General features: G+C 46.0%; 1 protein-coding gene across 1 annotated transcript in view; it reads left to right on the top strand.

The window, feature by feature from the left end:
* The first annotated feature begins 3912 nt into the window (after positions 1-3912).
* Gpd1l (glycerol-3-phosphate dehydrogenase 1 like) overlaps positions 3913-25934 on the top strand; it is a 58253-nt gene continuing 36231 nt past the window's right edge. The window contains exons 1-2 of the mRNA XM_070006486.1: positions 3913-4090; positions 24250-24427. Of these exons, the coding sequence (XP_069862587.1) occupies positions 4023-4090; positions 24250-24427 (246 nt within the window). The 5' untranslated portion in view covers positions 3913-4022. The remainder of the gene's footprint in view (positions 4091-24249; positions 24428-25934) is intronic.

Here is a 25934-nt window from a genome sequence, read left to right as displayed (position 1 = left end):
GAAGAAAAAAAAGAACTAGCCTATTCCCAGCAAAACTGCCATCCTAAGTTTTTATTTATGCTTTCTCTATTTTGTCCTGTTTCATATAGGCACATGTAGTGAAAACACCCATCCCAGAAGACCACATGGATACAGTCATATACAGGAAAAGTAGTTTATTGCCAACTGAGGCTGACAAGGCCACCTCTCCCAGGGGAGAGGGAGAAATGGTACCTGTCCTTATTCAGGGGCATTCTTACACTGTTGGGGATAGAGGTAGGAAGTACTCTGAGTGCTCAGCTGGTCATGGAAGACAGCATGTAGGCAGGGCCGAGTTTAAGTCTGGGCAGAGTGGGAATGCAGGCCTCTCCTAGAGAAACTGATGAGAGCTGCAGAGAGTGTTCTCTTTTCTTTGTGAAGGGCAGGGTAGAGTTCTAGTCTGGGTGGAGGATGTTTGGCTGATGCAGCTGGGGGCTAGAGATACGAGCTAAGGACCTAGCATGGAGACTGTAAAGCCCAAATGGAGGAGGACTTTATAACATGTATTTATCCTTAGTGATGTATTTAACTTTGCTTGTTTCCAAACAGAAATGTGATCACACTATCTGCATTAATCCTGCAGTTTGCTTTATTCCCTTATCCACATGTTTATTAGTTCTACTTGCTTGGTTTTTTTTGTTTTTGTTTTTTTTTGTTATCAAGCTAATGACCACACAGTCTGTGTACTGTGGCTCATGTTGTAGATGTCAGGTGATCACTGGATACAGTAGGTATAAGCAAGACATCTTCACAGATTAGTCAGAAAGCTTATTATTATGCATGTTGTAATGTCTGCAAATAAGAGTTTCTATAGGAAATATAAAACTTAAGACTAAAAAGAAATCATATGAGGTAAATTCTTTTTTTTTTTTTTTTTTTTGGGTCCAGTCGTGGGGCCTGAACTCTGGGCCTGGGCGCTGTCCCTCACTCTAGAGGGCTAGCCCTCTACCACTTGAGCCACAGCGCCACTTCCGGCCTTTTTCTTTTTGCTTATGTGGTGCTGAGGAATCGAACCCAGGGCCTCGAGCATGCAAGCAAGCGCTCTACCACTGAGCCACCTTCCTAGCCCCATATGAGGTAAATTCTTATGTATAACAATGCAAATGTAGTACTTCACTGGATAAGTGCATTTTATAAGTTTGGAATTTTTTTAATTTTTATTTATTTATTTTTTTGGTTGTGGGGCTTGAACTCTGGGCCTGGGCGCTGTTCCTCAGCTCTTCAGCTCAAGGCTAGTGCTCTACCACTCCAGCCATAGCGCCGCTTCTGGCTTTTTCTGCTTATGTGGTGCTGAGGAATTGAACCCAGGGCCTCAAGCATGCAGGCAAGCACTCTACTACTGAGCTACCTTCCCAACCCTCATTGAAGTATTTCTGTACTTAAGTACAGGAAACATCAGATAATTCTTTCACCTAGAGTCCCAAAGTAACCTAATAGTGAATCTGCTTTCATCAAGCTAATAGGCTTGGAATTTTTCTACAAGCTAGAGTATTCATTTCTTTAGACAATGTCCATAGATTTTTTGTTCTAAAGCTCTTTATCTGTTATCCCTTCTCCGCCTTTTGAGATAAGATGACCTTATGTAGCTCAGGTTGGCCTCTAACCCAGACACCAAGTAAATGTTGGGATGACAGGTTTTTGGGTTTCTTTACTTTTTGTTGTTGTTGTTTGGTCAAGGGGTTTGAACTCAGGGCCTGGATGCTAAGCTCTTTTGCTCAAAGCTAACATTCTTTTTTTTTTTTTTTTCTTTTTTTTTGTCGGTCATGGGGCTTGAACTCTGGGCCTGGGCGCTGTCCCTCAGCTCTTCAGCTCAAGGCTAGCGCTCTACCACTTGAGCCATAGCACCACTTCCGGCTTTTTAATTTTTGCTTATGTGGTGCTGAGGAGTCGAACCCATGGCCTCAGGCATGCAAGGCAAGTGCTCAACCACTGAGCCACCTTCCCAGCCCAAAGCTAACATTCTAACACTTTGAGTCATAGCTCTACTTCCTGTTTTCTGGAGGGTTAATAGGAGATAAGAGTCTCATAGACTTTGTTTTTTTTTTTTTTTGTTTTTTTTTTTTGCCGGTCATGGGGCCTGAACTCTGGGTCTGGGCACTGTCCCTCTGCTCTTCAGCTCAAGGCTAGCGCTCTACCACTGGAGCCACAGCGCCACTTCCGACTTTTTCTGTTTATGTGGTGCTGAGGAATCGAATCCAGGGCCTCATGCTTGCAAGGCATGCACTCTACCGCTGAGCTACCTTCCCAGCCCTCACAGACTTTCTTTCCTGGGCTGGCTATGAACACTGATCCTCAGATGTATGTCTCCTGAGTTGCTAGGATGACCTGCAACCAGCTAGGTGTTTCTTTTTGCAATCACTTTTTGAACTTTAAAAAGAAACAAAAAAGAGAGAAATATCTGGGATGGTGTTGGAGCCTCATGTCTATAGACATAGCTACTCAGGAGGGTGAGATCTGAGGATCAAAGTTCAAAGCCAAGATGGGCAGAAAAGCCCCTAAGATTCTTATCGCTAATTAACCAGCAAGATGCTCCAAGTGGAGGTATGGCTCAAGTGATAGAATACCAACCTGGATTAGATAAAGCTAAGTAGTATGAAGCCGTAAGTTCAAGCCCCAATACTGGCACACACACAAAAAATTAAAATCTGAGACCTGCCTCTCAAGATTCTGATGTAATTGATCTGGGTTGCCTGAACCTAGGGCTATCCCTAAGCTAGCTCCAGTGAGAGCAGTAATAGTGTAACCTGTTTTCAACAATCATATCCTTCTCAGACAGCATCTAGTTCAGTGTCATTGCAGAATGACACTCAAAATGAATCATGTCCTTATTTAGGACAGAGGAAAGCATGTCTTAGAGCCACAAATGACAGCCTTACATGGTAGTTCATGCCTATAATCTAGCTACTCAAGAGGCTGAGATCTGAGGATTGCAGTTTAAAATTTTTTCTGCCAGTGTTGGGACTTGAACTCAGGGCCTGGGCACTATCCCTGAAAATATCTGTGCTCAAGCCTAGAGCTCTACCTTTGAACCACAATGCCACTTCTGTTTTTTTCTGTTTATGAGGTACTGAGGACTCACACTCAGGGCTTCATGCATGCTAGGCAAGCACTCTACCACTAAGCCACATTCCCAGCCTTTCCTGAGACTCTTATATCTAATAAGCCTTCACAACAAGAGCTGGGGCTCAAGTGGTAGTGCTGGACTTGAGCAAAAGAAGCTCAGGGACAGTGTCCAGGCCTGAGTTCAAGCCCCACGATGGTCACCATTAAAAACAAGGAAAATAAAAAAAAGAACCAGCCACAAACCAACGCAAACAAGGGCCAGTCAGACCTGCCAAGACTAGGAGGAGCCAAGGCCTGCCCTGAAGAGTGTGAGTGTGACCCCTGTCCCCTCACCTCCATTCAATTTCCGGATTTGCCTCTACATAGATTAGTCTCCAACCCTCCAGTGCCACAGGCCTCAGAGGATCCAAGTTCACAGGGAAGTTTCGAATTGCCTGCCTATGTGTTGTTCCTGAGCTAGAGGCTGGAGAGACAGGTGTGTTCAGGGAGATTTGTCAAGTCCCAGTCACTTTGGGGTTGAACTTTGAAACTCGACCCCAGGGCACCAAATGGCAGTAGCAGTTCCTGTAGCACAAGGGGAGGACAGGCGAGTAGGAGGACTCCAGGGGCTGGGTCGGACCTCCCCTGTCCCTGAGGGTGCAACCAGCTCAAACTCCAGAGCAGAGATAGCTAGTGCTGCCCAAAGGCAAGGCTGTGCACGAGGGCGGGGCGTGGACTACACTTCCCGAAATGCCTCGGGAAGGGGTGGGGTTTGGGAGCGGCCGCCAGGCCCTGGCCCGGCGTGCGCAGGGGTTCTTGGGAGTGGCGGGGCGGGGCCTCGCGGCTGTCAGCTGTGGCCCGGGGGCGCCCGGGCGGGGTGGCGGTGGCCATTGGCCCGGAGGCGGTCCAGGGTGGGGTCTCGGTGCGCCGCTTCCAGCTAGGCCGGGGCGACCCGGGCAGGGATGCATCGAACCGGCTTGGCCATGGCAGAGGCGCCACTGAAAGTGTGCATCGTGGGCTCGGGGAACTGGTGAGTGTCCGGCCGGAGGGCGGCGGGCGGCCGGCGCGAGCCCCGCCTCCAGGAAGCCCGGCTGCGGCCAGGGGGCCGCGCGCCCCCGTCACGGCGTGGGCACCGCGCGCGGAGGCGGGGCCGGAGAGCCGTCGGCCGGGCTGGGCACCGCGCGCCGGGAGGCCGCGCCGAGGCTGGCGCCGGGAGGCGCTGGGCCCGGGAGCCCGCGGGGACCGCGCCGGGAGGCCGCGCGCGTGCCGGGCACCTGTCTGCGCGAGGGCGGCCGCGCGCCCAGCGCCTCCCGCGCGCCTCCCGCACGTTCCGCGCAGCACCCGGAGGACCCTCTCCGCCCTGCGCAGCGCAGCGCCAGGCTGGAGCGCTTGACCCAGGCGCCCGCGTGCTTCCTGCAGTTCTGGTGTGGGGGAAACGGAGGCACCAGCGGCTGCCCGGGTCTCCGCAGCGGCTGGCACAAGACAGACCTCACTTGTCTCTGACTCTACGAGATTGTATCCGGAAGCAAGTCCAAGTTCAGAGAGGCCTTGCTCCCAGGGACGTGGGGCATTCTCGGGGAAGGTGTTTGCAAAGGCTTGTCCTGCCCCTGGGCTTTAATCGGAACGTGGTGGATAAAGCACTTGGTGCCAGGTGCTCCTCCAGGCCCTTCCCTGCTGTCAGCTCTGAGTGCCCTTGCTTAGCCAACCCCTGGAGGAGTCCTTGGTGCTTGGGGGAAAGGAGAGGAGCCTGGGAGGAAAGGAGGCAGAAGATAGCCTGGCATTACCATGCTCTTTCCCCAGGCTATGCATTCTTTCCCCTTAGGGGCCATGATGAGCTTTCAGTGCTGTTCAGCTAAGGCCTGCTTCTGTGTCCTACCTCACACTAAGCTCAGGCTTCTCCCACTGTTGTCCGCGTGGGGAGGAGGTAATTGATCTTAGTCTTCCTTTAAGACTTGGCTCAGAAAGTACTTCTTCAGGAAACCTGACCTGGTTTCCATCCCACAAAGCCAGTAGCTTCTGGCAGGGCTCTTGTTGCTGGCATCTTCCACTGTTCTGGATTGACTTCTTTTTTCATTTGGGTATGAGTACTGGGACTTGAACTCAGGACCATTGCTCTGTCCCTTAGCTTTTTTGCTCAAGAGGAGTATAAAACTACTTGTGCTAGAGCTCCACTTCCAGCTTTTAGGGGTCAGTTGGAGGTGAGTCTCTCCACTTCCAGCTTTTAGGGGTCAGTTGGAGGTGAGTCTCAAGGACTTTCTTGCCCAGGCTTGTATGGGAGGATCTGATTTCTCACTTGGCCTTTGGTAAACTTGTGTGTGTGTGTGTGTGTGTGTGTGTGTGTGTGTGTGTGTGTGTGTGTGTGTGTGTGTGTGTGTGTGTGTGTGTGTGTGTGTGTGTGAAGGCTTTAAGCATGGATCAGGGAGCTCTCCCTTAGCTTGTGTGTGTGTGTGTGTGTGTGTGTGTGTGTGTGTGTGTGTGTGTGTGTGTGTGTGTGTGTGTGTGTGTGTGTGTGTGTGTGTGTGTGTGTGTGTGTGTGTGTGAAGGCTTTAAGCATGGATCAGGGAGCTCTCCCTTAGCTTTTTCACCCAAGGTTGGCAAAATTGGATATAAGAATCTCTTGGATTTTTATGCTTGGGCTAGCTGCAAACCTAAGTCCTGATATCTGAGCCTCCTGAGTAGCTAGCACTCCAGGCATGAAACACAGCACTTGGGTCTGGATTGACATTTAATTTTCTCCATTCTTCACTACCAGCCCCTGAGACTTAACATCTCTCCTGGTGCCTGGCATGTGCTAAGTAAAAAATGATATGTAAGAAAAGATAACTTTTCCTGATGATGCAGATTGGACCCAGGGCCTCTTGGATGCTAAGAACATCTTCTTCTACTCAGCTACCAAACTGACTTTTTAAAATATAGTTGTATTTAATTAGATAATACAAACGTAGATACTGGAGATGGAACCCTGGGCTTTGGTATTTGAGACAATCACTACCACTGACATGTAGCCTCAGTCCAACATGAACAGGGTTTGAAAACCCAAAGGGGCAGTAAAATACAATGGAAACAAGTCTCTCATACACATTTGTCCTCCCAGGTTTTCCCTCCTGAGGAAAAGCCTGTGAGTTACTCTGTCCTTGAGGATAGTTTCATCAGACCCAAGGGAATGTTACACAGGAGTTTGTCTCCTCCCTTGCAAACCCAGGATACTGTTCAACCAACAACAGAATGTTCTGCAGGACTCCTGAAGGAGTTCCAGTTGCCTCTGAATAGTGTCATTTGGACCCTGGGCTTGGCTCTGGCACTTTCATCTCAAGGTCAGGTCTGTGTGATTGATGTTAGTCACCTCTGGAAACCCTCCACTTAGCACATGGCTGTCTGTCCCACCTCCTCCCCTTCTATGCCCCATACTGGGAATTCAGTAAACTCAGGGCCTCACTTCATCCACATCCCCTGTTCCAATGCATGTTCTCTCAACATTAGTTTCCTTTTGTGTCAAATTCTACAAGCAGAAGCCCCTTTGCTGTTTGCAAGGTGCTGGTGGTAGAAGTGGCACCATTTTGGCTGGTTAGATTGGGCCTAATAAAAGCAGTGACATGAGCCTTCTGCACCCTCCAGAGATTTGGCAGCTAGCCCATGATTTCTGATGTAGTGATATACTCGACTGTTTTCTTGGCCCACTCCACCCAGGGAAATGGAGTAGAACTTGGCAGTGGCATTGAAGCCCAGTGATTGAGAAATGTTCTGAGAGTTTGGGCTGGCTGCCTAGCTCCATTAATTACTGGATCAGACAGGAACCATTTTTGGCTTCTCTGCCCCTTGGCTTGGGTTCTATCACTCCAGTGTGAGGAGAGGGGGACCATGACCTCTGCAGAGAAGTTCAGGCAGAGGGGCTGAAGACAAGATAGAGAGAGAGGCCTACAGGAAGCATGGAGCACTGAGTTATGGTTCCGTAGTTTGTCCCAAGTCAGTACTGTGGTCTCTGCAGGGATGGGGACACCCATGCAGGGCTTCTGCCTTCAGGCAATTTACCTTCAGGTGTGAGCTAAATAAGGGCTTAGAAGATAAATGGAAAAGAATGTGTAGTGGAGTGGAGCATGTGTGCTTCACCTGTTCAGACATTACACTCATAGTGGTTCTTACACAGTGTGTAGCTCAGACCACTAGCTTCCTGAATCCTCCCTCTGGGAGACTTGCATCCTACTCCCTGAGGGACTTTAGCCTCTGGCTAATTTTAAAACAGATCACTGGAATTTGTGCCTACTATGTAGTTCTATTCTTCCCTAGGGAAACTTAAAGATGCTTAAGCAATATTTATACTGGACACTTTGAAGTAGGTCTAAGTGCTTCTGTAGATAAAGGTGTTGACTGCCCTTTAACTGTGAGCTTGGAAGTGTTAGCAGTTGCTTTGAGTCCAGCACTTGCCAGGAACTGTAGTCAGAAGGACGTGCTGGCAAAGGTGCTGGGCCCCAAACATAACCTTGTCTTGTCCTTGCCTTATCCTCTAGGTGAATGAGAGGTGCTGGATCCTGGGATGTGGGGGAAGCAGCTGAAGAGTTATTGAGCCTATCAGTTGTTACTTGGAAAACTTTTTTCTGGGTTTCTCCAAACGTGTAACAAAGTTTCTTTACCTCTATTTTGGGAAGATCACTCTGGAGAAATGCAGAATGCATTGCAGAACTAAAGCCTCAGGCTGTATCTTATAATCAACTTCTGTGAGACAGAAATCATCTTCCTTTGAGGAAAGGCTGGGCAGTATAGTAGGGAAGGGCTTCAGAATCAACTTCCTAAGCTTCTGCCCTGATCCTAGGTTGGCAGACAGCAGGCTTTGGGTAAACTGCTTGAATCATTGCTTATATTCGTATTTGCTGTCTGGGATTCTGGTTAGGATTACTGGAGGTGATCATCGAGAAGGTGTGACTAGCAGGTTTGGTTTTTTTTTTTTCTCTTTTTCTTTTTTGGTGCTGCTACTGGAGGTTGAACTCAGGGCATGAGTGCTGTCCCTTAGCTTTTATACTCAAGACTGACAATCTACTAAAGTGGTAGAGACACAACTCCAATTCTGTTTTTTTGTTTTGTTTTGTTTTGTTATTTATTGGAGATAAGAGTCTCAGACTTTTCCTGCTTGGGCTGGCTTTCAAGCTTGAACTTCAGATCTTAGGCTATTAAGTAGCTAGGATTACAGGTGTGAGCCACAGCTGTCCATCTTTTTATTTTCATTAGTTTCATCATCCTTGACCAGAACTATCTCTAAAAATATGCTGGACTTTGTTCAAGACGTGAAGGCAGGGGCTGGGGGTTTAGCTCAGCGGAAGAGCTTCTGCCTGCTCAGCGCAAGGCCCCGAGTTCGGTCCTCAGCTCTGAAAAAAGAAAAAAGAAAAAAGAAGTGAAGGCCGAGGATGGGAGAGAAGACAACAGATTTGAATGACTGACAGGCAGCTGGTAGTTTTCCTGGGACTATTAGTTGCTACTTATAGTACTGGACATTTCCCTGAGTGTGTAGGTCAGGGCGGTGTTGGTCTGCTTTGCACTGATGCCCGGCAGGGTCTAGCTGAATGTGGCACTGCAGCTCTTTACCCTCCTTGGACACCTTGATCAGTGCTGTTGCTTTTGTCCTGCTGCTTGGAGAGGGAGAAACAACCTAGTTGATCTCCTCTAATCAGAAGTACTCCCTTGCCAGTGGGGGGTGAGATGGGAGCGTCAGACCCCCTCTGCTGTGAGAGCTAGAGGGAGATTTTGCTTTCTTTTTCTTCTTTTTGCTGTTCCTGAGGCTTAAACTCAAGTTCTGGGCACTGTCTTTTTTTAAATTCAAGGCTGGAGTTCTGCTACTTGAGCCATAGCTCCACTCTAGCTTTTATAGTGGTTAATTGACTTGTTGAGTCTCCTGGACTTTCCTGCCCAGGTTGGCTGTGAATCCTGATCCTTTGATTCAGTCTTTGGAGTAGCTAGAATTAAAAGCATGAGCTACCAGCTCCTGGTCTGGAAGGAGGACATGGTGGGATAGGTTAGGGCTTAGCTGCGAGAACTCTAGAGTTCCCTCCTGGTCTAGGATTAGAACCTCTGTACAACTTGGAAACCTTACTGCCTGTGTCTCATCCTGAGCAAGGTAGGTGTCTTTTTCTCAGGAACCTTCTCTCCTTTCTCTATGCTTTTCTCCCACTTCCTCTCTCCTGAAGGAGAAGTAATAGTAATTACCACCCATATTATAGGATTTTTCACTTAAAGTTTGTACCAAGCCTATTTGCTACCTCAGTCTTAGATGATGTAACTGAATTTAACTCAGGGTTAAAGGTGAAGTTCAAACCCAGATGTTACTTACTCCAAATCCCACATTTCTTCTTTGATTATCTTTTCTCCTCCTCCTGCTCCTCCTCCTCCTCCTCCTCCTCCTTCTCCTCCTTTTGCCAGTCCTGGTGCTTGAACTCAGGGCCTTAGCACTGTCCTGAGCTTTGTTTGCAAGGCTAGTACTCTACCACAGCTCCATTTCCAGCTTTTTCTGCTTATGTGGTACTGAGGAATTGAACCCAGGGCTTCATGGATGCTAGGCAAGCACTCTGCCACTATGCCACCTTTCCAGCCCCAAATCGCACATTTCTATAAAGTTTCATCATTTTCATTTCCCCCTGAATCATCTTAGTACCTAACTCTTAGTTGGACAGACACTGACTTGGATAATAAAGCAGCTTCTTGTTCTCTTCTGTATAGCCACTCATACCATCTCTACCAGGCTTGCTCAGGCCAATAAAAGGAAGTGGTTTGCTTGGCTTATGAGAAGAAAAAAAAAATCTGGAATTTGTGTTTCTCCATCCCTAGAGAACTCTGATGTAATAACCTGAGCACTGGCTATCTATGGAAATATCCCTTGGATGAAAGCAGTAATTCATGTAGCAACCCCAGCCAGATAGAAAAGGTCAGCAGCCTTTAATCCTCTCCCCCAACTTTTTTGGGGGAGTCATGGAGTTTGTTTGTTTGTTTTTTTTTTGGGTCCAGTCGTGGGGCCTGAACTCTGGGCCTGGGTGCTGTCCCTCAGCTCTTCAGCTCAAGGCTAGCACTCTACCACTTGAGCCACAGCGCCACTTCCGGCTTTTTTCTTTTTGCTTATGTGGTGCTGAGGAATAGAACCCAGGGCCTCAGGCGTGCAAGGCAAGCGCTCCTCCACTGAGCCACCTTCCCAGCCCATTGGGTCGTGGAGTTTGAATGCCGGACCTGGGTGCTGTCCCTGAGCATTTTCACTCAAGACTAGTGCTCTACCATTTTGAGCCACCACTCTACTTCCACTTTTTTGGTGGCTAATTGGAGATGAGAGTCTCCCAGACTTTCTTGCCTAGGCTGGCTTTGAACTATGATCCTCAGTCTCCTGAGTAGCTAGGATTACAGGTGTGAACTACCAGCATGAGACTCCTTCCTTGGACACCTTCATCTGTGCAGCTTCTTTTGTCCCTCCTTGAAGAGCTGAGAATCAACAAAATTGATCTTTTCTAATTAGAGGTGCTCCCTTCCCCATGGGAGGGTGAGGTGGGTTGTGTAGACACCCTCTACTATGTGGGTTTTGGGGTAGATCCACTCAGTAGTAGGAAGTGTCTGTGTGGACCAGACTCATTGGTTCTCATCTCTTCTGAGGTTTATTTTTGTTTTGTTTTTTTGGGGCCTGAACTCTGGGCCTGGGCATTGGCCCTCAGCTCTTCAGCCCAAGGCTAGCGCTCTACCACTTGAGCCACAGTGCCACTTCCGGCTTTTTTCTTTTTGCTTATGTGGTGCTGAGGAATCAAACCCAGGGCCTTATGCATGCAAGGCAAGTGCTCTACCACTGAGCCACCTTCCCAGCCCCTTTCTTCTGAGGTTTATGTTGAGGGTCTTTATTCTCAAATAACTGAGTAATTGTAAAATGCAGTATGTGTGTTAAAACTTAAGTTCACATTATCAGCTATAATTGGATGATGAAAATTTCACATTCTGCCTTGTTTGCACCTGTGCTGATCTTACCGTGAATGGCATATCCTTTTAGTCTTACTGCTCTCTTTTGGACTGGGAATGTGGCTCTGTGGTAGAGGATTGCCTAACATGCACAAGGGTCTGGGTTCAATCCCTAGCCCTGCAACAACTTTTTTCTGTTAACACCTTGAGAGTATGAACATGGCATTCAATTTATTTGCCTAAGGTGTACAGTACAATGGCTTTTGCTGTATTCACAAATATGCAACGATTGCCACAACACATCAGCTTAGTAAATCCATACCCAGACAGGGTGTAGTGGCTCCTACCTGTCATCCTAGCTACTTGGGAGGAGAATTGTCAGTAGGTAAGGCTGAGGGTGTTCCCTGGCAAAAAACAAAACACTCTACAGCAAAAAAGACCGGAGGTGTGGCTGAAGTGGCAGAGCACCTGCCTAGCAAGTGATGAGGTCCTGAGTTCAAACCCTAGTACTGCCAAAAGAAAATCAGCTCAGCTGCCATTCCATTTTCTCCCCACCTCCCTAAGCCCTAAGTAACTGGCAGGGTTTAGTCTCACAAATACTTTTCTGTTCCAGGATTTGCCATTCAGTGTGTGGTCCTTTGTGACTGGCTTCTTTCACCTCATGTGAAGCTCTCATCTTTCAGCCAATGCTGAAACTTGGAGCATGCGCCAGTGCATCAGCCTTTTTCTGGCTCAATACTCGCGTGAATGAGCACTCCATATACTGTCCACTATGAAGATCCAGCTACTAGGCATTATGGGTATTTTTTGTTGGTTTTGGGGCTTGCTCAAGGTAGTACTCTACCACTTTTAGCCACAGCTCCATTTCTGGTTTTCTGGTGGTTAATTGGAGATGAGAGCCTCACAGAATTTACTGCTTGGGATGACTTTGAAGCACAATCCTCAGATCTCAGCCTCCTGAGTAACTAGGATTACAGATGTGAGTCACCAGTGCCCTGCTTGGCTAGTTCTTTTGGATATTATTGTCAATGCTGCGAAACATTTTATATAGAGTTTTGTTTTTTGTGCAGGTACACATTTTCATTTTACTGGGGTATATACTTAGCCTAGGTTTGGGTTCCAATTCTTTTTTTTTTTTTTTTCTGGTCGGTCATGGGGCTTGAACTCTGGGCTTGGGCGCTGTCCCTCAGCTCTTCAGCTCACGGTGAGCACTCTACCGCTTGAGCCACAGCGCCACTTCCGGTTTTCTAGTGGTTTATTGGAGATGAGTCTCACAGACTTTTCTGTCCAGGCTGGCTTTGAACCGTGATCCTCAGATCTCAGTCTCCTGAGTAGCTAGGATTTCAGGTGTGAGCCACCGGCGCCTGGCTGGGTTCCAATTCTTACCTTTTTTTAAGTTTGCGGAGGAGGGTTTCTTCTGGAGCCTAGACTTGCTGCAAACTTGCAAACTGCTTGCTTCAGCCTCCCAAGTGTAGGGATTTCAGGCATGTGTCCTCACACCAGGCCCTTAATAATTTATTATGGGTTGGACTAATTTGCTTCTAGCAAAGTGGAACCCTATGTGAGGCCCAAACATGCTTATTTTGGCCCCATGGCTGTGCAAATGTCAGATCTGGTGCTGAGAGTGAAGGCTGTGGAACTTCACATCCATGATCTGGTATCTCCTTGACCCACACAATTGGAGACATCTGTTATTCTCTTCAGTCCTGGTTCTGTAGATTTGATGCCTCCAGAGGTTATGGCAAGTCTGTGAGTCACACAGCTATTAAGTACTGATGATGTGGGAGTTTCTCAGCCCTTCTGCATACATTTAAAAAAGGTGACTGTAGGGGCTGGGAAGGTGGCTCAGTGGTAAAGCGCTTGCCTGCATGCTTGAGGCCCTGGGTTCAATTCCTCAGCACCCATAAGCAAAAAAAAAAAAAAAAGCTGTAAGTGGTGCTGTGGCTCAAGTGGTAGAGCACTAGCCTTGAGCTGAAGAGCTGAGGGGCAGCACCCAGGCTCAGAGTTCAGGCCCACGACCGGACCCCAAAACAAACAAACAAACAAACAAAAAAAGGTGACTGTATACACTAAATTTAATTTAATTTTTTAATCATGGGGCTTGAACTCAGGGCCTGGGCATAGTCCCTGAGCATTTTTGGTCGACTAGCTCTCTACCAAGTTGAGCCACAGCACCACTTTTGGTTTTCTGGGGGTTAATTGGAGATAATTTCTCAAGGACTTTCTTGCCTGTACTGGTGGTGAACTGGAATCCTCAGATCTCAGCTTCCTGAGTAGCTAGGTTTACAGGCATGAGCCACCTGGCTTAAATTTAAATGTCTATCAACTAAAACTAGCATCCAAATTTAAGAGCTGGTATATATGGCTCAAATGGTAGAGCCCTTGTCTAGGAAGGCCAGCCCTGATTTCAAATTTTATGCAAACAATTTAAAAATAAACATACATGTTCCAGTAGCTTATACCTGTAATCCTACCTGCTCTGGATGCAGAGATTTGAGAAATGTGCTTTGAAGCCATCCCAGGCAGGAAATCCTTGAGATTCTTACCTGGAATGAAGCACCAAAAATGATGGAAGTAGAGTCATGGCTCAAGTGGTAAAGCGCTAGCCTTGAGTAAAAGAAGCTCAGGGACAATGGCCAGGCCATGAGTTTAAGTCCTAGGACTGGCACCAAAAAAATAAACTTACATTCTAGTATTATTTTAAATACCCTATGTGGTTACCACATTGAACAGTGGAAGAACTCTATACACTGCTTTTCTCCTTCCTTCCTTCCTTCCTTCCTTCCTTCCTTCCTTCCTTCCTTCCTTCCTTCCTCCCTTCCTTCCTTTCTTCCTTCCTCCCTCCCTCCCTCCCTTCCTTTCTCCCTCCCTCCCTCCCTCCCTCACTCCCTCCCTCCTTCTTTCCTTCCTTCTTTCCTCTCTCTCTCTCTCTCTCTCTCTCTCTCTCTCTCTCTCTCTCTCTCTCTCTCTCTCTCTCTCTCCTCTCTTTCTTGTTGGTCATGGGGCTTGAACTAAGGGTCTAGGCGCTATCCTGGATCTTTTTTCTCTTTTCTTTTTTGCCAGTCATGGAGCTTGAACTCAGTGCCTGGGCACTGTCCCTGAACTTCTTTTGCTCAAGGCTATCATTCTACCCTTTGAGCCACATTACCACTTCTGGCTTTTTCTGGTTATATGGTACTGAGGAATTGAACCCAAGGCGTCATGCATGCTAGGCAAGCACTTTACCACTGAGCCAAAATCCTAGCCTTGGAACTTTTTTTGTTCAAAGCTAGAACTCTGCCACTTTGACCCACAGTGCCACTTCCAGTTTTCTGGTGGTTAATTGGAGGTAAGAATGTCAGAGACTTTCCTGCCACTGCTGGCTTTGAACAGTGATGCTCAGATCTCAGTCTTCTGAGTAGCTACGATTACAGGCATGAGCCACCTGATTTTTATTTACGATCTTGAATTTTATGTATATACAGACACAAAGAGTGTCTTTTTTTTGTGTCCCCCCCCCCCCCGCCCCCCAGGGCTCACTGTAGCCCAAACTGGCCTCTTTCACAGTCCTCCTGCCTCCAACCAAGTGCTGGGATTATAGACAGGCACTGATTACCACACCAGACTCATAAGTTAGAGCTTTGAAAGAAAAAACAAAAGCCAGTCTGAGTTCCATCCTCTTCATAGCACTTGCTACATAAGCACTCTATGACTTGCCTGCAGCTTAATTTCTCATTTCTTTTTTTTTCCTTCTTTTAATAGTTGTAATAGTCCCAACTCTTTTTTTTGTGTGTGTGTGTGTCGGTCGTGGGGCTTGAACTCTGGGCTTGGGCGCTGTCCCTTAGCTCTTCAGCTCAAGGCAAACGCTCTACCACTTGAACCACAGCGCCACTTCTGGTTTTCTAGTGGTTTTTTGGAGAAGAGTCTCAAGGACTTTCATGCCCTGGCTGGCTTCTTTGAACTGCAATCCTCAGATCTCAGCCTCCTGAGTAGGATTATAGGCGTGAGCCACCGGCGCCCGGCGAGTCCCAACTCTTAATGGGTATCTATACTTTTGTGAGCAGGGGGCTTGAACTTGGGGCCTGTGTACTGTCCCTTAAATTTTTTTCCTTCCTTCCTTCCTTCCTTCCTTCCTTCCTTCCTTCCTTCCTTCCTTCCTTCCTTCCTTCCTTCCTTCCATTTCTTTCTTCCCTTTGTTTGTTTGTTTTGTCCTGGTGAACGCTGGGCCTGGACTCTGTCCCTGAGCTCTTCAACTCAAGGTGAGCACTCTACTACTTGAGCCACAGCACCACTTCCAGTTTTCTGTAGGTTAATTAGAGATAAGAGTCTCATGGACTTTCCTGCCCAGGGTGACTTTGAACCACATCCTCACATCTCAGCCTCCTGAGTAGTTAGAATAACAGGTGTGAGCCACCGGCACCTGGCTTCTTAGCTTTTTCTTGATCAAGGCTGCCATTCTTATCACTAGAGCCTCACTTCTGGCTGCCTTGGGACCAGGATCCTCAGATCTCAGCCTCCAAAGTAAGCTTTTATTAATTATAGGTGATCACTACTTTGCATCTTGGTAAGCATTTTTCTCGACAGTGACCCCAGGTCTCTTTCATCTCACTCATTTTCTTTAAGTGAACATGTTTTTTTTTCTCTCTCTCCCTGTTTAAGCTTAGAGAGGCTCTCTACCCAGAGATCAAAAAAACATTCACCAAGTTGAATCTGTTTTTAAAATGTTTCATTTTTTACATTTGCATTTAAAATAGTGCCATTTGATTGTACTTCAAAAGCCTTTTAAGTGCAAAAAATTACATAAAATGTTAACAGTGGTTCTTCCTGGGTGATGAGATTCTTCATAGTTCTTTTCTTTCATGTACTGCTCTTAGGAGTGGGACTATAAATTCATCAAGCTAAAAATGGATCATCCTCTTGCCCTGGATTGTGGAGAATGTGGCAGAACCTCTGCCAGTTCTCTCCAGGCCTCGGTTTCCTCCTTGGGAAAAGGAGAGGTGTGCTGCAAGGTCCTTTCTGTCTTCACACAGCTTTGCACTCCAGGGCCATTCTTGACCTTTGCCTGACTTGGTAGGCAACCATCCTTTGGCTGATGGACACATCTTCAGCCTAATTCACATCTCATCCCTTCTTAGGAAGATGGGAAGGGGACAGAACAAATACCAAAGGATGAGCTGGGGTCTGTTTATCCCTTCTTGCCCTGATCTGCAACAGAAGACCCTGGGTATTTGTTTTTGTTGTTATTGTTAACCACTGTACACGTTCCTGGTCTGTTCATTCATGTGAGGGAGTAATAATGACACCAGCCTTGAGACAGATCAGTGTACCCCTTTCTCACTCCTGGCTCCTCACTGCCTTGTCCACCATCTCTACCTCCCCTGCATGCCCATGTTTCCCTCCCCTCCCTCCCTTCCTCCTCCTCCTCCCTGCCCCCTGAGACCCACCCAGCCTTCAGAAGCCACCTTTCCTCTGAATGACCTGACAAGTGTCATTGGCACTGGGTCACAAGCCCTCTCCCCTTGGCCGCCTTGTCACCAGGCAACAACACTGTCAGTCTCCTAGCTCCTTGGGGGCAGAGGTGTGTCTGCTTTTATTCTCTGGATCCCTGCCCCCAGCAGGGAATCTCTTCTTCATGGAGCTCCAGCTGGATTATCAGCAATTCCATTTTACACCAGGATAAACTAAATTGGTGGGAAGTGTGATTTTAGAAACAGACAGATCTGGGTTTGAAGTCCTGGCTCTAGATACACAGTGGGATTTTTGGTGACATTTACATTCCCTGAGTTTCAATTTCTTCTGTAAAGTGGGGTAATCTATATCCCTGTGGTCTGCTGTCAATAATTGAGTTCTTAAATCAAATACCTGCTCAGGTTCTCTTTAAGTTGCATTTTCATAGCATTGCAGATGTGATATGGTCCAAAACTAAGATAATTCATGTTTACATGGGTGATGTGAAAAACCTAGGACAGGCTGGGTCTATCCCAGGTCGGCTTGTACTTTTTACTGACTTGGGCTCCTCAGCCCCTCCCTAGATCATGCTCACTGCTCGGAGAAGATCAGAGTGCCAGAGTCCAGACAGGATGAGCCTAACCTCATTGGGCCTCCTCGCTCTGTCTGCTTCATACCTGTACAGCTATTTCATTACTTTCCTTCAAGTACTTTGTAAAGAGCACTAGCTGGAGGTCACAGTAACAAAACCACAGCCCCCAAACAGAACAGTTCTTGCTAGATAACCACCCAGCAAGAGGAGACCCAGGCCTTCCAGGGAAGAAGAGGGGCCACTAGCATTGAGAGATGGCAGCTCATGCTAGGTGTCTAAGAGATGTGACAGATGACAAAAGCACAAAGGTGTCATTTGCTGCTGGGGGGGGGGGTGAGGGGGGCAGTACCCAGCCTTTGGGTGTTCCTGCTTTCTATTGCTCACTTTGGGAAGCAATGGAAGGAATTTTCAAGAAATCACCTGCTTCATCCATCATCCTGTAGATGGAAGAGCTGGGTCCTTGCCCAGGGGGACAAGACCTACAGCCCACTCTACTTGTGCAGTGTCACCCTAACCCCAAACATGGGACCCAGCACTGCCAGTCACATGCAAGCCACCTTTGGGGACTGTAACCAGGACTTGGACTTGTATCAAACTCAGGGCCTTGCCCTTCACCAAGCCAAATCCCCAACTCCTCTTCGGTTTCTAATTTTTTTTTTTTTTTTTTTTTTGGTGCTGGTATTAGGCTTGAACTCGTCTTTCATTCTCATTTAGCTTTTTCTCTCAAGGCTGGCATTCTACTACTGGAGCCATGCCTTCTGGCTGTGCTAATTAATTGGAGATAAGAGTCTTAATATCTTCAGAAATCAGCCTTCTCAGTAGCTAGAATTAAACCACTGGTGCTGGACTTACTTTGAAAAAAATATATCTGGGTATATAAAAATATATAGTCTCTGTGTACTGAGTCAACGTTCTCACACATGCTAGGCAAGTGTTATATATACCTAGCTATACCTTCATCCCCTGTCCCATTTTTATAGTTAGTTATAGATTCCACTTGTGTCAAGACCTTCAAGCCATCTTCAGAACTCATCACTTCTGTTTGATTCAGGAGGAAAGTTAAGTTGCTCCTTTTTTTTAATGTATTTATTTTATTTGCTTGGTCGTGCGGCTTGAACTCTAGGCCTGGGCGCTGTCCCTCAGTTCTTCAGCTCAAGGTGAGTACTCTACTACTTGAGCCATAGCACCACTTCCAGTTTTCTGGTGGTTAATTGGAGATAAGAGTCTCACCGACTTTCCTGCCTGGGCTGGCTTTGAACCGTGATCCTCAGATCTCAGTCTCCTAAGTAGCTAGGATTACAGGCGTGAGCCAGTGGCGCTCAGTTTAAGTTATGCTTTTTGATATTATATATTGCATGTTATATATAATTATATAACATATATAATTGATATTATATATAATTAACAGAATGAGAAAATGTTCAGTCCAACTTCTTACCCAAAGAGTATTTAAAAAATGAAATGTGACTTCTACTGCCCCCCAAAGGATTTATGAGTTACCTAGAACAAGACTAGGCCTTAGGCACCAAGATCTCTGTCTCTTTTTAAAGTTCATTGAATTGATGTCTTTCCCTCACTCTGAACTGACCCCTCAACTCCTGCTCCAGATGTAGTAGCCTGGCCCAGGATTCCCTGGTAGTCACCTCCAGTACCCTCTAAGTTGTCATATTTGGTGATTTCATCCCATCACTTGTGGCTGCAAGACTGCCCACCCCATCTTGGGCTCAGCTGCCTAGGATAACAAGCACTCATTATTGCTCATGAGCCCTGGCTAGCTGCATTCTCAGCTTGGCCCTCCTCACATTTCTGAGCTTAGCTGAGTATTGGATGTTGCTCATCCTAGCCCTGATCATGAAGTTCTTTTGCTTCTTAGCAGGGGTATGGTCCTCTTCCTGTACTGTTGACTAGGCTCTGACCATTATGGTTTCCTCTACAGAAGTCTGTGGAGACTTATGGATTGCATTGGGCCCCTTTGTGTTAAAAGTCTAGACAGTTGACCTGTAGAAATAATGTCCTTTCAGTTCCTTTTACCTCTTAGTACACTCCTAATTGTGAAGGCTCTTCTTCACCTTGAGTATCTTTGGGGCTGCTAAGTTTCTGCTAAGTTTCTCTGCTGACCCCCCTATAGCTAGCCCAATGTGTTGTATGGTACAGGTGCCCAGTAAGTGTTTAATGACTGAGATGGCTGGCTGAATGCTTGGGTGACATTACTGATAGGACTAGGGAGGAAGCATAATGAGGCCTTGACTTATGCGCCGATTAAATCATTGCACACAATGGAATTTCCTGTAATTTTTGTCCAGTCATTTAAGTCCCCAGTAAACCAAAAAGAATGTGCAGACATGGCTTGATGGGCTTTTTTTTCTTTTGCCTTTTTTGGCCAGTCCTGGTGCTTAAACTCAGGGCCTGAGTTTCTTTTGCTCAAGGCTAGCACTCTTTCACTTGAACCATAGCAACACTTCTGGCTTTTTTTCTGTTTAGGTGGTACTGAGGAATTGAACCCAGAGCTTCATGCATGCAAGGCAAGCACTCTACCACTAAGCCACATTCCCAGCCCTGGGCTTTGTTCTTAACAGTACCCACATTAGCTGGGCGCTGGTGGCTCACGCCTGTAATCCTAGCTACTCAGAAGGCTAAGGTCTGAGGATCACGGTTCAAAGCCAGCTCGGGTAGGAAAGTTTGTGTGACTCTTACTCCAGTAAACCACCAGAAAACCAGACATAGAGCTGTGGTGGTTCAAGTGGTAGAGCACTAGCTAGCCTTGAGCTGAAGAGCTGAGGGATAGCACCCAGGCTAGAGTGCAAGCCCCACAACCAACAAAACAAAATAGTACCCCTCTTATTTGAATTCTAGCTCATTTCAGCAGATGTTTCTAGTTTACCTCTGCCTGTAAATAGTTGGCTTCCTGTTGAGGCCACAGAAAAGATCAGGGGAAGGAGACTTTTGTTCTGACGTGTGTGTGTGTGTGTGTGTGTGTGTGTGTGTGTGTGTGTGTGTGTGTGTGTGTGTGTGTGTGTGTGTGTGTGTGTGTGTGTGTGTGTGTGTGTGTGTGTGTGTGTGTATGTGTGTGTGTGTGTGTGTGTGTGTGTTCAGTCAGTGGTAGGTCTTAAACGTGTGTGTGTGTGTGTGTGTGTGTGTGTGTGTGTGTGTGTGTGTGTGTTCTCAGTCAGTGGTAGGTCTTAAACTCAAGACCTGGGCACTATCCCTAGGCTCTTTTTGCCCAAGCCTAGCGCTCTACCACTTTCAGTTTTTTGGTAGTTAATTGGAGATAAGTCTCATGGAGACTTTTCTTCCCAGGCTGGCTTTGAACCTTGATCCTCAGATCTCAGCCTTCTGAGTAGCTAGGATTACAGGCATGAAACATTGTCGCCCTGCCTGATTTGTGTTTGAATTAGCCTTCCTCCCTTCTACTAGAAGTTGAACTCAAGGCCTCATATTGCTAGGCAAACACTCTACCACTGAGCTATGTTTCCAGTCATCTTCCAGTTTGACTGGATGCGAGGGGACCACTGTATGAGCAGCCATACTCAGCTGAGAAGAAAGGTGTAGTGATGGGGAGACTCAGCCTCCCATTTACAAGTATCAGCAGAAATGGATAATGAGCTGTTTTGCTGACATCGGTAGGCACAGCTGCCTACCATAACATTTCTTGGTAGGAGGAGGGCATGAGAGTTCTAGATCATGTTGAGCATCAGTTCTCCGCCCAAGTTCCCTAATGAGTCACTGTGAACTTGAAAAATGCCACCCTGGAGGAGCCAGTTTTATTGTTTTATGGTTTGGGTATGGCTTGGAACTCAGGATCTTGACCCTCACAAGTAATTCTAGTGTGTAATCAAAGTTGAAACTTGATGGTATAAATTATCATTTTTTTTCTTTCCTGATATAGAATCATCTATGATAGATTTATTCAGGTTTTTGTAGTTGTCAAAGCATATAGATTGAAATAAATTAGAGCTGGCTAGAATGAGAGATAGGGAGCCAGGTGCTGGTGGCTCATTCCTATAATCTTAAGATTGTGAAATCAGCCTAGGCAGGAAAGTCTGAGAGACTCATTTCCAATTAATCACACAGACACACACAGACACACACAGACACACACAGACACACACACACAGACACACACACACACACACAGGGCCCAAAGTAGAGCTGTGTTTCAAGTGGCAGAGCATCAATCTTGAGTGAAGAAGGTAAGGGACAAGCCTTAAGTTCAAGCCCTATGCCAACGTACACCTCCCCCCCCCCCCCATCTCTGAGGGAAGAGAGAGGAAGGATGACAATTCTTCTATGTTCTTCAGCTGGGATACCTCCTCCCTTTCTTACCATCTACTCTGTTCAGAATAGTTAGAAAACTACAGATGTCCTAAAATTTGAATTTGCAAGATGCATTTTACCATATTCTTTCATTAGAGTTATCAAAGAAAAAACTTCTTGGGGCAGGGAATGTGGCTTAGTGGTAGGGTGCTTGCCTAGCATTCATGAAGCCTTGGGTTCAATTCTTCAGTACCACATAAACAGAAAAAGCTGAAAGTGATGTTGTGGCTCAAGTGGTAGAGTGCTAGTCTTGAACAAAAGAAGTTCAGGGACAGTGCCCAGGCCAAGTGCAAGCCCCAGGACTGGCAGAAAGAAAGAGAGAAAGAGAGAAAGAGAAAGAAAGAAAGAAAGAAAGAAAGAAAGAAAGAAAGAAAGAAAGAAAGAAAGAAAGAGAAAGAAAGAAAGAGAAAGAGAGAGAAAGAGAAAGAGAGAGAAAGAGAAAGAAAGAAGGAAAGGCAGAAAGAGAGGCAGAAACCCTCCCCCACAGTATAACCCCTGCTTTTCACTGTATTTGATGTCAGTATAATTTGTGGAGGGGAAGGGAAAAAACAAGTCGTTTAAATAGGGATACAGGTGGACCCATTGCAACAATGAGAAGGACAAGTCGTTATGTCAAAAACGAACTTTACAACTTTGGTGTGTGTGGGGGAGGGGGAGCGGGGAGGATTCGGTGGGGGGACGGGGGGGGGTGGGGGGGGAGGATGGGAAAGGATGGGAAGGGGAAACAAAGGAGGAGGCTACAATGTTTGATAAGAAATGTACTCATTATCTTGCCCATGTAATTGTAACCCCTCTGTACAGTATTTTCACAATAAAAAAATAAATAAAAATTAAAAAAAAGAAAGAGAGGCAGAAAGAAAGAGGAAGGAAGAAAAGAAAGGAAGGAAGGAAGGTTCTTTAGAGCCGTTGGGGGGCTGATTGGCTCATCTGGGATTAGGGGCCTACTTCTGGTCAGCAGAGATTCTAGGAAATGGCAAAGGTAACCCATGCCGGGGTGTCTCATGTACTGCAGGAAGGAGCTGTTGAGACCGATATTGAGAAGTTAGGGTTCAGTGATTTCCATAAGGCCTTAGAGACTGAATTTGTTAGTTGAGTAGAACTAGAGAGATGAGGACCAGAATTTGTTAGTGGAATAAAGATACCGAGAGATGAGGACTTCATGGCTCTAGGCCTCCTGGATTTGTTGCTCAGAATCTAGGTCCTGTTCTCTTTGTTCCCTTTGAAATTGTTGGGAACATCTTGGGACATTGGGGTCTCATGTAGGAATAAGGACACCAACTTGAAAGGAACTTGTCAAGGAAAAGTTTGCTGTGGCAGAAAGGTCTGAAGAAGCTGAGTGAGCAAGTGCGGTGGGCTGGCAATCCGCAGGGGTTATATCCCTAGCATAATACTACCTCATGTTTTGATTGGTCAGAAGTTAGGCTTACAAGCTGTGTGATTGGCTAGTTTGAGATGATAGTGCTTAATAAAATTTAACAGGAACAGGGCACAACTGGTAACAGGATATCTTAATTAAAGTACAGTTTAAGACCAAGCCCTGGCCAAAGCAGGAACTGGTCAGAAAAACAGTTCTTAGCTAGCATTTTACCACTTAAGCCATGCCTCTAACCTCAAGAAAAAAAATTCTAATAACAGAATATGGCTTAGCTAAAATAGCTTCTTAGAAGTTGGGGTTCTTCTTGTTTTTTTTTTTTTGTTATTATTATCTTTAAGTAGCTGTGTAAGGGAGTTTCATTTCAGTGTATTAATTTATAAGTACAGTGCATCTTCATCAATATCATTCTGTCTCCTAACACCACCCCCCAGATTACCTGATTCCATTGAATGTATACATTGAAATAATGACGGTATTTGCCCATTCTTCCACTCTCCATTTGTCTCTTCCTCCTTTCTTGAACTCTATCCCTTCTCCTCGTTTCCCTATCCAGGACAAAAATATTTTTTTCAGCTATATAGTATTTATTTATTTATTTATTTATTTATTTATTTAATTGGTCATGGGACCTGAACTCTGGGCCTACGTGCTGTCCCTCAGCTCTTCAGCTCAAGGCTAGCGCTCTACCACTTGAGCCACAGCACCACTACTGGCTTTTTTCTTTTTTCTTATGTGGTGCTGAGGAATCAAACCCAGGGCCTTGAGCATGCAAGGCAAGCGCTCTACCACTGAGCCACCTTCCCAGCCCCAATATTCAAGTGTCTTTATTGTATGCTGACTTGTAAAATCTTTTGGATAAATGCCCAACATCCATGTAGTTCTTGTCTTTCCAGTTAGAATTCCACCTTGGGCCAGTTTATCTGAACAGTTTATTTTCCAGTGGGTACATTTTTATCTTAGTAGATTTGAACTACAATTTGGTGTCCTTGGAGACTTCAAAAACCCTCTAGTAGCTGGGCGTGGTGGCTCATGCCTATAATCCAAACTACTCAAGAGGCTGAGATATGAGGATCACAGGTTCAAAGCCAGCCTGAGCAGGAAAGGCTGTGAGACTCTTATATCCAATAAACCACTCAGAAAACCAGAAGTGGTGCTGTGGTTCAAGTGGTAGAGCACTTGCCTTGAGCTGAAGAGCTGAGGGACAGCACCCAGGCCCAGAGTTCAAGCCTCATGACTGAACAAAAATAAATAAATAAAACCCTCTAGTGTCATCATCATGAAGTAGATGGATTTCTTTTCTTTATGTCACACTGCCCCAAGTTAACTTTGGCTTTTATTGGTTTCAAGAAGGATAGTTTTTCACCTTCATGCAAAGTTCCTGGGCTTACCAATGGGAACAAGCACATTTCATGTGGCTTAAGATGAATACACGTCTCATTTCGAGCAAGCTCAGTCTTTGATCAGAATGAAAGCACAGGCCTTGTGAATTTAAATTGAGTGCATTTAACTTAATTGAAATCAAATTCTTCTGCTCAAGTGAATTATTTTTTTTCTGGTTTCTTTTTTGTAGGGGTTCAGCTGTTGCGAAGATCATTGGTAATAATGTTCAGAAGCTGCAGAAGTTTGCCTCCACAGTGAAGATGTGGGTCTTTGAAGAAACAGTCAATGGCAGAAAACTGACTGACATAATAAATAATGACCATGAAAATGTAAAATATCTCCCCGGACACAAGCTACCAGAAAATGTGGTGAGACTCTAGTTCATTCTTGCTTGATCTTGCTTGGCTGGTGGAGCTGGGGACCTGGAGCTGGCCAAGTGACTTTCCTGTTATTTCCCATTGGCTCTGGTTTTTCCTGATTGAAAATGGGCTTTGTGTTACTCTTAGGGCTGTTGTAAACAGAGTGCCCTAGGTGGGGTGAGTTAAACAACAGAATTTGTTTCTTTCTGTGACAGTTCTGAACAGATGTCATGGTTGTTTTCTTGTGGAGCTTCCTGCTGGCTGTGTCATAACCCTTGCTGTGGGGACAGAGTCCTGTTGGATCCCATGTATCATACAGCAGTCATATTCCCTTACTCTTAGCATTTTCAGTTCACTACCTCTCTGAGGGTGCTGTCACCAAATGTAGTCACAGTCTCAGGTGCTGAGACAGAATGTCAGCGAATGAGCTTTGGGGGACATACCATGTACTCTGTAGGAGTGAGAATCTTTTCTATCAAAGTGACGTAATCACCACCATTTAAACGGTAGCCTCCATCCTACAAGAGGTATTTTAGGTGAGCCACATCCTGTTTTAAGAATTACTTTCTAGGATGGCACCCATGATTCACATCTGTAATCCTAGCTACTCATGAGGCTGAGATCTCAGGATTATGGTTCAAAGCCAGCGGGAGCAGGAAAGTCTATCTATCAGACTTGTATCTCCAGGCTCTCAGTTCAAGTCTCAGGACAGACACATACTAGATATCTGGAGGCTGGAGGTATGGCTCGAGTAGTAAGAGTTCACACAAACAAATACACACACACAATATCTCTAGAGGCTGAAGGTGTGGCTCAAGTGGTAGAATGATCCAGCTACAGCTGAGTAAGAATTGTAAGAGCCAGGAGGCCATGGTTTGGGTTGATTGCTTGGATAAACTGAAAACCCCTTGAAAACTAACCAGTCACACAAGATTGTGGACCTAAATTCTAACCAATCAAAATCAGAACAAAAGCTCAGTGACATATTAGGAATAAAACCTGGGCAACTCCCAGGCCAGTTCTTGTTTACTTGGCTTATTGTCAGTAGCATGTCCTTTTGCTTTTGTAGATTTTTTTGTTGTTGTTGATTTTTGCTAAGTTCCTTTTGAGTTGGTGTCCTATTTCTGTGTGATACTTCAGTATCCCAAGACATATCCAACAAATCATAGCAGGACTCCTTTGTTGTTGTTGTTGGTTTTGTACCAATACTAGGACTAAAACTCAGGTCCTCACGCCCTCCCTTAGCTTTTTTGCTCAGGGCTCATGCTCTACCACTGGAGCCATACCCCAGTTTCAGATTTTTCACTAATTAACTGGAGATAAGAGTCTCTCAGACTTGTCTGCCCAGGCTGGCTTCAAACTTCAATCTTTAGCTCCAAACCTCAAGTAGCTAGGATTACAGCACCCAGCAAGAAGATTCTTCTTTGGCATTTAGAGTACATTGGAGCTGGAACTAGTGATGCCCTCCTTGCTTGTGTTCCCTGATGTCACTCTCTCAGTGCCTGTAATTTGGTCA

Source organism: Dipodomys merriami, unplaced genomic scaffold (genome assembly GCF_024711535.1).
Source record: "Dipodomys merriami isolate MVZ:Mamm:240054 unplaced genomic scaffold, mDipMer1.0.p SCAF_7, whole genome shotgun sequence".
Lineage (NCBI taxonomy): Eukaryota > Metazoa > Chordata > Mammalia > Rodentia > Heteromyidae > Dipodomys > Dipodomys merriami.
The sequence above is the reverse complement of the archived record's forward strand: the minus strand, read 5'-3'. Positions and strand labels throughout refer to the sequence as shown.